The sequence below is a fragment of the Python bivittatus genome, unplaced genomic scaffold, assembly GCF_059951505.1.
Source record: "Python bivittatus isolate LINGU-HERP-01145 unplaced genomic scaffold, Pbiv_v1 ctg000480_np1212, whole genome shotgun sequence".
NCBI classification, from domain to species: Eukaryota; Metazoa; Chordata; class Lepidosauria; order Squamata; family Pythonidae; genus Python; species Python bivittatus.
This window is the reverse complement of record NW_028277075.1, coordinates 72,541,406-72,554,521: the sequence shown is the minus strand read 5'-3', so window position 1 is coordinate 72,554,521 and position 13,116 is coordinate 72,541,406. Positions and strand designations below refer to the sequence as shown.

The window sequence follows — 13,116 nt, the reverse complement described above, 5'->3', positions numbered from 1 at the left end:
GAACAACTATCACAGATGTCCCCCCAGGACACTGCACTACATGACATCCTAAGTGGCGTGAGCACACGTTACAGGAAAAATGCTGAACTTTTGCTTAACAAAATGAAACAGCACTGGGACATACTGTATCATCCTGGGATGAGCACGGCACATTTTTGTACAAGGGCGTGCCTATTCCCGGTACTAACATTTTAGATCTGGTGAAAGGGGCCACGCAACACCGCCCCCTTACTGAGAAGTGGAAACCTAAAGGCTGGGGTGAATTTATGAATGCTATGGCTGAGACAAATGTTCCAACCTCTGTGCTGGGGTCTACAGCGGTTAAAGATGAATTAGAAAGGTTGAAAGATCCCCCGCCCGCTAAGGGTGAAACTGCTATTAGCCCTGATTCTGTTATGATGGGTCAAACAGATCCTCTGGTTACTGATACACCCTCTAGATCCTGGTTGCTAAATCCTAGAAGTAGGCTTAGGTTTGGTGACTGGCTCAGTTTGTAAACGATGTATGCTGTGTGGTATAAATAAAAACATTGTGAAACCAGTAAAAAATGTTTAAGTCTTTCTCTTTATTTTACAGTAAGGCACAGACGATTGCATACATTGGTGGTTGATACATGTTCCAGGCCCCCTTCCCCCCTTTATGGCTTTTACATACCACTGGACCATTTGATCATTTTTAATATTAACATCAGAGTACATCTTTAAAATATTTTCATAGCCCATGCCTTTAAACCGGTTCTGTAGAAAAAACACACAATGTTGCCCACAGGTCACAGTGCTGGGGTGTTGCAACCACCGCTGATGAAATGTGTACTTCTTAGACTGACGCTCTAAGAACCTCACTATGGATCTGGGAAAGTCCAGACTGCCTGGCGGTCTTCCGTAAGAATCAAAAAATTCCCCATATCCAGGAGCTGGGAAGTAGAGGGCTAACCAGTGTTCTCTGGGTAAAGTCTGAGGGTGGGTGTTTACAATTAATCCGAAAGACCTTTTGGAGATCAGCATCGTGGGTAGCAGATCACAGGGGTACACCCCTAAAAAATCAGGGTTTCCAGAGAAGAACCGCAGGATCTGTAGGGTGTCCATTCTCACATATAATCAAAAAGCACATTTCTGGTGTGGCTTATTTCAAGAACGTTTTCAAAGATGGTGTAGAGTATCATGTTGACGGTGTTGAGTAGGGGTTGTGCGAATCTAATTTCCGCTCTGAGGTTGCCATTTCTGATCAAAGAATAGTGCTCGGCACACCCGTGATCGGGACATAGATCAAAACAATATAAGTTATACCCTGTCTTAAATTCTCCCCGGCTGATTAAGAGAGGTCTGTCTTTTATACCTTTACCGGTCATCTGCACCATCTGCATGTACTCTCTCACATAAAGGTCGTGTTCATAATCAGGCTGAAGAGGCTTAGCGAGGATCTGTTCACCATCGCAATTCAGTGCACAAAAATTGACATTGAAGTTCTTAAAATTGAATGGGTTTCTGTCATATTCACCACTGAAAGAGGCGTTATCCACAAAACCAATCACTAGTTGTTTAGGTAGCTGGCCCAGAAAAAGGTTTTCCTGATTACACACAAGGCTGCCTGCCGGAATGCTGTAAACCTTCATCCCCACTCGATCAATGGGGTACTTGGCATTGTTGGTCAGCAAAGCTTCCGCGTGGCCCAAACGCACTCCGGCTGATACTTTTACACGTTTCACAAAAAGAGAGGCCGACACCAGCTGCACTTTGTAATTCTCGTTGCTGTCCCTCATTAGACAAAATTCATTTCTGCTTCTTGTGAGTTTGATTTTCACATCAACACCATTAATTAACAGCTTGTCTTGAAAAAAAAGATCACTATGCAACAGGCCAATCAGGTCCCATTTATGACTAGCAGCGGTGTAGTTTGCTCTCGCTCTGAATCCACTATTGCCCACACCTGTCAGTAAAGTGCTCTCCATGCGGCTTGGCTCATCTTTGTAAAACCCCCTGGCTGTAAATTGGGTTCCTAGAGTATCAGCGCCATAATTCAGAATCAGTTGATCATGGCTCTATAAGGATAGCAGTGATGGCTCTGCGTAATGAGACGATCTCCCAGGGTAACATCCAGTTGGTTAAACAGCGATGTTATAGGATAGTTGACCAAATGCGTCGTCAGCGATATCTGTGCTGTCCGCATTTACAATCTTGCAAGTCATGTGCAACAATGTGTTGTTTAAATCTGTGTAATGCTCGCCGTGTCCTGTGATAAAAAATTCCAGGGGGGCATTGGGTGTTAGCGCAGATAAAGGCAGGATCTCGACATACATGCTGTTTTCAACACTGGTTTGTGTAGGTGGCAGTTGAAAAAGATCCAGTTCCAACTTCACACACTCCTGCGAAGCCTCATGGATAAAAGACATTTTGTATTAGAATATATCTTGGCTGTCACCGCGCTTCCTCTTCTGTGCCCGCTTCCTCTTTGTATGAGCGCGTTTTTTCACAACTCTTCTCTTTTTAAAGGGGATAGGCAGTCCCAAGCCCTCTTGGCCTCTCCCTATAATGTGGGATACAATCTGACCAGCCATGTCTTTGACAATGCTCTTGGCTGCAGATTTCACATGCGGCTTGACGATTTCTAACCCTTTCCTTAGAAGAGGCATGGCTTTTCGAAAAAGACCCCGGAACAACCCTCCTAAACCTGTCCCATACATGATGGGGGTTCCTCGGAAGCCCGCAAGACCACTACCTGCTTGATCCCGGTAGTAGGCCACATAGTCTTGAGGTCTCCCGTACTCCTTGATCACAACCATCCTTCGCTTTTCTGTGGCCTGAAATGAAGCTTGACGATGACCTACCCATGGTTAAAATGGATGTATTAGTTCTGTTTTGATTTCTACCATGATGTTAGGGATGAAATGTTTGCAGACCGGGACATAATGGGGGATGTCATAGGTTACCGTTATGAATTCTTTGTCTTGCCCCCTCACAGGTACACAGCGCAGTAACGGTACATAAAAGTCACCAACTACCTGGGGTTCCACAATGTCTGTATAAATATATAATGTGTTGAATCCTCCGGTCACATCCGCAGCAAAGGGGTATTTTTTGGCGCGGAAACCCGGGAACAAACCTAATATATGTGCAAGTTTGTCACCGGTTAGAATGGCATACGTCCCGTTTCCTGTAAGATTAATTTTTTGAACCACAGGGTCGTACTGCAGGGTCGTCTCAGGACCATCCTCGATGGCCACTATATGCTTGTTCATTATTTCTATCAGCTGCTCGATGCTGGCGTAGTAACCGGCTTCCAAACGAAAATACCACCTCCTTTCCTCGGTAAGGATTTCAAAATATAGATCTGAAGTTAATGTGTCCCAGCAGTGTGGATACTGTATCTCTACTAGCCCGACTTCCCACGGCCCTGGAAGATCCAGTGTCCTCACTAATTGAATAGTAAAATTAGAGCTTTTGTTTTTGGGAAAAGCTGCTGCCGACACATTGCTGGGAAGGGTGATGTAAAAACCAGCCATATCAAAGATGGTGTGCTTTGCTCTCCTTAATCCAACTGTTGAATTTCTCCGACCACCCCACCCATTTGACGAGAATCTCTCTATTTTTTCCCCGCGCTCTTTTTCTGATCATTTTTTCAATTCTGTATACATGTTGTTGGTCATCAGATATCTTTTGGAGCTCCTCTGGGTAAAAAGACCCCTTTACAGGCTCATCGGCATAATCTTTTAATCTATACACTGTTCTTTCACCCCTTGTCCCCAGTTCTTTGATGATGAATATTTCATCCGTATAGGTTTGCTGATAGCCTTTTTCAAATTTCCCTTTCACTCTGGATACCCGAACGTGGTCCCCGACCTTAAGATGTTTTTCCTTTCTTTTACTTTTTTACATGTGCCCATACAGTCTTAACCACACATCTCTTTCATTAGACACGTTTATAGCATTAGGAGCAGTCCGTATGCTACGGTGATAAGTACCGTTGTATCCCTGAAGAATGGCTGGCAAAATGTCCATGTACCAATGGATGTTTCTAGCTGTAAAATACCGCCAGAGTTTATTCTTTAGGGTGCAGTTGAACCTCTCTATAACAACTGCTTTAGTGTCACTATGGGTGACAAAATGTTGAACGCCATAACGTTCTAAAAGTTTCTTCAGTGGTCTATTTAAGAACTCTTTACCAGCATCCGTCTGTATTTTTCGGGGTACGCGTCCTGTTTCGAAGATTCTCTGGAAGACTCCTGCAACCTCATCCCCCGACTTATCAGCCAACGGGCATGCCCAGGCATGTTTAGACAATACATCTATAACTGTTAAAACAAACTTTTTTCCATTATTTTCCTTATAAAATTTGGAGAAATCTATGAGATCCGCCTGCCATTGTTGATCTATGCCTGACACCACTGTTTTATTTCTACGAAATAAATTATTTTCTATGAAATTTTCTACAAAAATTAATTCTTGACGGTTTATGAAGCATGTAAGCCTCTTGCCCTGAGAGCCGTGTCTTGACCTGTTTCATGGTCAGGTTTTTATCATGTTTTCTCCCCTCCTGAAAAAGCGAATTTACCCCTGCATAACTATCCATCCTCCCTGGCGTGTAATAAATGTCCCTTAGAACCTTTTCATACCTCATGATGCCTGGTCCTAGGACAGAATGATAACACTTTGTCTTTATTACAACTTTTAATTGATAACACAATTCAGCACAGCTTATCTATGTCATTGGAGAAAAAACCCTCATCATCTTCAGTAGGTAAACCGGCATACCCCTCTGTTTGATCCATGCCCTCCAAGCAGCTCCAGCAACCATTGCCAAATATCCCTTTATAAATTTCACAGGCCATGTCGTTGTCCGAGTCAGATAAGTCGCAAGATGGTGGGTGGATGCTGAGTTCTGAAAAGGGCATTCTTCGACATCTTTGCCCCCTAGGTGGCACAAAATATAAACTGTTACCTGTTAGAAAGCTATACGTGACCCCCCCCCCCCAACATTTACACGATCATAAATATATGCATATTTACTTACCATCTACGGATGCTTTACGGGGTATTACTATATCGCTCACCATTTCGCAGGTTGCCCGGTAAGTATCGCCGCCCACTTCTTCTCCTGTTTTACTCGGTGCTTTGCCGTTAAGATAGCAACAAGTGTTATGGCAACCAAATAAAATGGGTCTGAATAAAAAATTTTCTTTATCAAAACCCCGGCAACAGATGTTGGTGCATTCTTCCGGCAACGGCCTTGAGTTAGTCGGTGCAGTTAGGTTTGTCTACTGGTGCAGAAGCCTCTTTAGAATCTTCCGTAGCCATGATTTCCAAAAGAGAAACCTTCTCTCTCTCTCTCTCTCTCTCTCTCTCTCTCTCTGACTTGTCAGACCCTTTTGGTGCCAGATGTTCACAAATATAATACGTGCAAAAGACAGAGTCCATATACCTAGACCGCCTGCTGCAGGGCTTTGTCTGAACACACCTCACGCATGCCCTTGTCTCTACACGTTCCCTAACTCCACCCCGCCCTAGGAGGTTTTTGAATAAATAGCCAAACACAAGATGTAGGGAATTTTTTTCTTTTTTTCTTATTATTAAATAGTTTATTGTAATTAAACCCCGCCACGTTTCCCTCTTATGATTTTTTTCAGAGATTCTGGTAATTCGGTCTCGATTCTTGCCATGACGGTCTGCGGGTCAGAGGACCTCTCAATACATTTTATAAAAGACCAAAGGTCGCCTAGGCTGTCTTGTGTAAAACTTAATGTGCCTAGTTTACTGGAGAGATTATTTTTAATTTTGTCCATTACTGGTTGTGAATCATAGTCCTCAGTACATTCTGTAAAATCCTCAAGGTGATCAACGGCTTCCTGTGCGAAAAGTAGTTTGTCCAACCTGATGGCTGTGTTAATAAGGGTCCAAAGCCGCCTAGATCTGGTTAGGATAGTACACAGTGTTTGGATGATCTCTGCTTCATTGCCTTCTTGCAGCCTGGCCATTAACCCGCTGTATAAAAATTTTAGGATGCACACTTTCAAAACAGGCGCAACACCATCAGTCCATTTCATTTCTTTGAAAAAAGAAAAAGAAAAAGAACATTAAATCACCCCTGTGAATTGTTGCCGGGCGTTATTCAAAACGCTCTATGGCCGCTTACCCTCTGCAGGCTTGCAATATGTGCAATAACACGCCACAACCGGCCTGTCCTGCCCGCTTTCATACGGTGCCTGCCTGGCGGCTTTTTTCCTGGGTATTTTCTTTTTGGGTGCTCTGGGGCCGGGATCCCATCGAACAAAGATTCTGCAGTGCTTTCCATCTTAAAAATACAACTTTTTGTTTTTTGAAACATGCGCTCTGGCTCCCAAACCCTCGCTGGCGTCACGGTCCTGCCCACTGCCACATGTGTGCCACGTATGGCGCCCCATTGGCCTCAACACACCTCTGCCCCTGGCCGTGTCTGGAACATGCCTGGACATGACCCCCCTGGGGCGGGAACAACATGTTTTTTAAGGAATAAGGGCCCCCCGTACTTCTTTAGACAGACCCCCTGACAAGCCCCTCTTGCATTTGGGATTTAAGGGAAAAAACTCCTGTAGCCAGAGACAATGTTTTAAGGGTTCTTTTTCTCTCCCTGGCGTGGATAAACTCTGGGGGGGAGAGCCGGGCACCTTTTATCATGTGAGTAACGTGCTTATTTGTTTATTTACTTTGCTGCACCCGGAGAGGGCATTTTTACGGACTTGTTTCAGCACTCAGATGCTGCATTTTTAAGGGGAGGAAAAAAGCCCGGCGCAGCTGTGCTTTACACTCGGGGAAGCCGCTCTCTTCCGGGTGGGGGGGGCAGGACGGGGCTGCGCGGCGGGCGGCGCACATGTTACGCAGCTGTTCCGGCACGACGCTTCCATGGGGTGGGGACGGTGCGAGGGGTCCGGGAAGGAAAACCCGGGGCGCCTGCAGCCTTTATTGTGTGCGAGCAACGTGCTTATTTTTTAATTGCGGCGGTGCTTTTTAAATGCCGGGAAGTCGCTTTCTTCCGGATGGGGCGGGGGCGGCAGCTACGGGCAGCGCTCTGGCGAGCCTGGGGCTGGGATGGCTGTGGCGGCAGCGGGGCGGCGCTCGCGTTACGCACCCATTCCGGCCCCTTTATGCAGACCTTCCGGGTCTGGTTAGTCCTGCTGGCCGCAAGGCGCTCACAGGCACCGACTTGATGATTCTCCCCCCACACCGCCCAGTGATTTCCGCTCGGCCACATGCCCAGGGCGCCCGCAGGCGACACCTTGACGACCCGCCCTGTGACGTCATCATGACGTCAATATGACTCAGCAATTCCTTATCTGATCAACCCCCGTTAAAGTTTGTATGTACAATTACTACTCACATTTCTCAATAGATGATCTCCATTTAGCTAATGAAATCCTAGGTGGTCTATTTTCCAATGGAAATTTCCTCAATAGTACATCTATCTTAAGAAAATATTTTTTAATATTGCGATACCTCTTAATACATATATTAATCTTGGCACAGTATTAATTTAATAACCATTTTACCTCTCCAACTTAATGGAATTTTGATCCATCTATTAATATCTAGGCAAGGTTCTCTAATACCTTTAGTTTATATAATTCCCTATATTTAGCAATATTTTTGCCAAGGTAAGGTTGGACACTGAATAAGAATTTTCCAAAATCTGCTGCATCTAGCAATGGCCTATTAAGTAAAGGGCAGATCACTGCTTCTTTCAAAGCAGCTGGAACCATCCCCTCCCTGAGAGAAGCATTCTCTACTGCATGGATTCAGCCACATGTCACCACCCAGGAAGCCTTGACAGCTGGGGTGGAAGGGGGAGGGGGACATGCATCTGTAACACAGGAGGTAGACCCCCAGTCCCAAGGACCCTGTCCACTTCCTCAGGGCTAACAGGGGCAAATTCTTCTCATATAACTGAGAGGTTGGCTCTATAGGACTAACAAAGCCAAAGTACAACTACATGGATATCTGACCAAGAATCCCTCTGTGCTCAGCCAAGTTTTTTTAAATGGATATTAGGTTGACCCAGGCACCCATGAGGAAATCATGGATATGGCAGATTTGACTACGATCAACCTTGCATTCAGCAGCAACAGGGAGAAAACAGGGGAGCTGAAGCTCCAAAGACCAACTGTTGGCTCAACGTTGGGGGCTGGAATATGAAACTGGCAACAAATACCAAAAATGCCTTCCCTGAGAGTGGCCTGCCATTGATTCCTACCCTACTGTCCCATGCCCATCATCATCATCCTGATATTATAGCCTGCCCTATCCCCCACCAGACCCTCCTGACCTGATCTGACCCTCTGTCTCCCTGATTAAAAGTCCCCATTCAAACAAACCAACAACAGACTCCTCCAAGTGGCCAAAATAGCCGAATCTTTGGATACTTCTGATAGCACTTACTTGCTTCAAGTCTATCCAACAACCCCACTCCACCCTCCTCGACTCCCCACTTTCATCCTGGTAGCCAACAGGGAAAACACACACACACACACGGACACACACACACACACACGCTATATCTGACTAGGAAGGATACAAAAGCCAGTGCCCACCCAGAGAGGAGGAGGTGGCCCAGGTGTGCCCAACCCCAGCACACTGTCCAAACTGATGATCCAGAAACTGACACATGTAGCCCTCTCATCTTCGGGGGCACTGAGGTAAAGTCCATGGAGCTGCTAAACAACACATTCCAGGCAGACCTCAGTCCCTCCAAGTCTTATGGGTACTGGTAGCCAAAAGCAGACAATGGCCACAAGAGCCACTGTACAGTGTGGCAGGCTTCTTTTTTTCTGCATAGGAAGACACATGGACAGGTTTATAAACACGCAAGGCATTTTGTTCAAGAAGTATATTACTTGATTATTAATCCAGAGCTGATCTAGTTTTCCTCCACCCAGAGAGACAATGAACCCACACACACTTCCAGTCTGAAGGTAGAGGAGATTCTTTGCACCTCCAGGTAAGGCTAGGAAAGTCTCCTGTGAAATCCTGGGAACATATTGCTGGTCCAGTTAGACTGCACAGAACTAGACAAGCCAATCTTCTTACTTGGCATAAAACCAGTAGAACTGGCAGATTGCATCCTTATCTTTTAAATGAAGAGGCCAGACACAATATATTAACATATTTTTATCAGTTTTGTTAATAATGTTGTATCAAATTAAGCCACAGAAATATAATGGTGATGATGATGATAATTTCTATGCCAAGGTTCTCCGCACAATTTTATGACCTTGCCCCCACACCCCATTTCCTTTTTCCATGTAAAAGATCTTTCTTGTCCCCTTTGATATTTTATTTGCGTTTTTTCCTACCTCTTCTTCAGCTTTAAATGCATTTTCGAGATGGAATGACTAAATGATAAGAACTAGCCCTATCGATTTCTGCTAGTTGTAGAGTTCTACAGCAAGTGCATCAAAAATATGTTCATTATTCCCCAGCAGGACTTTCCTTAGCTTTGTGAATAATAGTATCTATTCAGTTGCCAAAAGAAACAAATCCTAGTAACTAAAAGGAACAAAAAAATCCATAAAATGTTTTAATTTAATGTTTGATTTCATTTCTTTCAGTGGTGTGGAGTTTAAAACAACTTCCTTCAAACCGGTATATGTGTTGGCTCCAAATTGATGAATCCTAACCAACATTGCCCTAGATAGGACAAGGCTAATTGAACAGGTAGTCTCCTTTACCCCAGAAAGAACTTGAAGTCAGATATTTTTAAGCTTGTAAAGATTATACTCATGGCTAATTTACAAACTCGCCGCCTTGTCATTTCTACAGTCAGTAGTTATAAAGGGTTTTGATCCTGTGATTTGTACAATCAATCATTTTGATTCAGGACTTGCAGGAACCATCTTTTGCTGGACACGTGCCTGGCTGCCATTGTTTATGGCTGAAGATCCTGGGAATGGCTATGGGGGAACCAGCTGGAAGGGCAAAACTTCTTTGATTAAACTGAAAGAATGGCCTATGGCAGAGGTTGGGACGCATGTTAATGAACTATATTTTATTTGTATAAAATGTGCTTTTTATTCAGATAATATTCAGAAGAGTAAGTGATCTGACATACAGTACACGCAGTTTGAAAGACAAGAGTATGCAAAGTGTTCTTTTTTCCATCAAAGACTTACTTCTGCAGAAGTGGCAGAGGTTGTGATCAAGTTGTGTTTTAAATTTGTCTAGAGCTATTTCCTTTAAAAATCCATGTATCACCCACTCATTTTACCATATCATCTAGATAAGCCTTCAGTATGTTTTTCACCCAAATGGCTACATTTGCAAGTTTTTATAAAACAAAGTTTATCCCTTTCCAAATCCATACATTGCCCACTGATTTTGTCAGAGCATCTTTCACCTCCTTGTTCCTCAGGCTGTAGATCAGAGGGTTGAGCATGGGGATCACAACCGTGTAGAACAATGAGGCCCATTTGTCTTGATCCATGGAAAAGCTGGAGCTGGGCCGGAAGTACATATAGAGAATTGTTCCATGGAATATCCCGACAGCCGTCAGGTGAGAAACACAAGTGGAAAACGCCTTGCGCCTGCCCTCAGCTGAGCGCGTTCTCAGGATGGTAGCCAAAATATACACATAGGATACAAGAACCATACCAATGCTGCCTGCTTCAAGGAAGCCATCAATGGTAAATATCACCATCTCATTAACATACGTCTCAGAACAGGAGAGTACTAGGAGTGGAAATTCATTACAGAAGAAGTGATTGATAATGTTAGAGTTGCAGAAAGACAGTCGGAATGTACAGGAAGTGTGTATTGTTGAATCCAGGAGAGCTGTAAAGTACACAATAGTGATCAATTGCTGGCAGGTCTTTTTGGACATTACATTTGAATAGAGAAGTGGATTGCAGATGGCTACATATCGATCATAGGCCATCACAGCCAACAAAAGGCATTCTGCATCTGCAAGCATATCAAATAGAAAGAACTGTGTAGCACAGGCACTGTAAGAAATCCTTTTCGTTGCACTTAATAAGTCAGACAGCATTTTAGGAGCAATGGCTGAGGAACAGCAGAGATCCACAAAGGAGAGGTTGCCCAGGAAGTAATACATGGGTTTGTGGAGTTGGGGTTGAGTGCAAATCAATAGAATCATGATGAGATTCCCTAACACAGTGATGGCATAAACGAAGAGGAAGATGATAAAAAGAACAAGCTGTATTTTGGGATTGTCTGTGAATCCCTGAAGAATGAATTCAGTAATGACAGAATTATTTCCTTTATCCATGATTTCCTCAGGGGATGGTTGGTTTAGGTTATTAACCGATCCTGAAAGTTTTTTCTGCTCTCTTGTGAGGGAAAATAACATTATATTACTTAGAGCTTCATGCATGTTCCTATCTTGATGCAAGAACAAGCTGGATTTTTTTTTAAGAGAACTGGGACCTCATTACTAACTTAACTCAGCATGCAGTATATTTTCTAGGTGGAATCTATTTATTATGCAAAAATGTACCTTGTAAGAATATACATAATTCTAATATACTTGCTTCATTTGGTGTTTCAATGTCAGTGAAGGACACAGATCAATATATTTCTATGTCTGTTGCTGTAAAAGTATATCTTGGATTTTAATGTACTTACGGCAGCTGGCATTTGCAATCCTCCCTCCTACCACCATTCCAAAACCTTGCAACATGTCTGAGAAAGGGGGATTTGAAAGCTCCAGAAGTCCTGGTTCAGACCCCCTTCATCCCAGGTCTCCGTTCAGTAGAAGGCAAGTTGGCAGGTGGTAGAGTACATGAGATTCCCACCCCATTCATTTTTCAGTTTTGTTTCTTTGGGGTCCTAATTTCAGGTTCAAGCAGCCATTAAAAGATTCTTTGTTTCAGAAGCTCTCAACATACACCAACCTGGAATTTCATGTCCGTTTATTGTTCTTTCTTGCATGTGTTCGCTTTTACACAATTTTCCCCTCCACATTGCCTGTGTGACACCCCTCTGTGTACCTATGGTGTCCCTTGCCTTTGGTGACAACTGAATTTATTTTGATGTGGAGCCAAGTAATGTAGGAAGTACACAGATTCTATTAGCCTATTTATTAAAGCACTTTTGACCAACATTTTAATGATAAAGGTTAAGAAATCCGGCAATAATTACTTGAGATATCTTTATAGGTAGGAGTGGAACAGTTGGAAAGTGATGCCTCCAAATTCTCACTGCCAATGCTCCATTATCACTGATGTATGAAGGCACTGAAAGATGTAGGTACATCAAGAGGGTTGCATTCTTTCCTGATGTCTCTGCTTGTAGAAATCATCCACCAGGATGACCAAAGGTTCTTCATGCCAGATCTGAGCCTCATCCCAGGCTGGGAAGGTTCAAGTTTTAACTAAGAAGTCCTGAAGCTGTAGGATCAATAAAACCCTATCCATCAGTTTGGCAAAATATCTAATACTTTGGCTGAGGTAACTGTTGATCAAGATCCTCACCACACCTCCTCTAAAGGGCAGGGTGAAAAACAGATATTAGTGATGTGATGGATGTTGTCAAAGAGAAATGCTTAGACACCCTCATATACCAAGCTGGGGGGGAGATAAAATCTTATGCCCTTTTTACAGAGACAAGTAACAACACTAATTGAAGCAGATAGTAAAACCTTGATATAATGTTCCCCGAAAAGACATCCTGTCTGTCCTAAATATGAGTTTTCTCATCCACAAAGAATCCCCCAGACTTCTCATGATAGAGTTTAGATGGTGTCTGGATGGAGTTAAGCCCTGGACTTGAACCGGGGAGCCCTGAAAAGCTCCCTTGGACAACTCATCTGATAGAGAACGGGGCAAGAAGCCTATCTCTTCCGTCTTTGATGACAATGGTCCAAAGCAATTTCTTGCCATTACTCGATACAGATTCCTAACTTTGCTTCTAGTTATTGTCTCATTCTTATTTAGACTTACTTGGAACTCAAATTAGAAAGATTCCATTTAATTACATTAAATTAAACTGAAGTCAGGAGAGGGCAAGAGACTACATGTTTATTGTTACAGTTGGGAGAGGGGATGATTCTCATTCTCTATGCTACACATGGAAATCATGTCCTGTTCTCAGTAAAGCTCAGATCAGACATTGAGTAAAAGGGGATTCCTGAACGTGAGGA

The 13,116-nt window shown here is 43.6% G+C and overlaps 2 protein-coding genes across 2 annotated transcripts; both read right to left on the bottom strand.

Annotated features, from left to right (window-relative positions):
- Positions 1-1,087: 1,087 nt before the first annotated feature.
- LOC148215034 (uncharacterized protein F54H12.2-like) lies at positions 1,088-1,948 on the bottom strand. Its single transcript, XM_088145122.1, has one exon. The coding sequence runs from the start codon at positions 1,946-1,948 to the stop codon at positions 1,088-1,090; it is 861 nt and encodes a 286-aa protein (XP_088001248.1).
- An 8,339-nt stretch (positions 1,949-10,287) lies between these two features.
- On the bottom strand, positions 10,288-11,244 carry LOC107326618 (olfactory receptor 5AR1-like). The gene has a single exon (XM_088145156.1). It carries the CDS (start codon positions 11,242-11,244, stop codon positions 10,288-10,290), a length of 957 nt encoding a protein of 318 aa, XP_088001282.1.
- Between the last annotated feature and the right edge of the window lie 1,872 nt (positions 11,245-13,116).

Coding starts and splice junctions, on each gene's coding strand:
- LOC148215034 (XM_088145122.1), bottom strand. CDS start 1,948: ATGGAGAGCACTTTACTGACAGGTGTGGGCAATAGTGGATTCAGAGCG.
- LOC107326618 (XM_088145156.1), bottom strand. CDS start 11,244: ATGGATAAAGGAAATAATTCTGTCATTACTGAATTCATTCTTCAGGGA.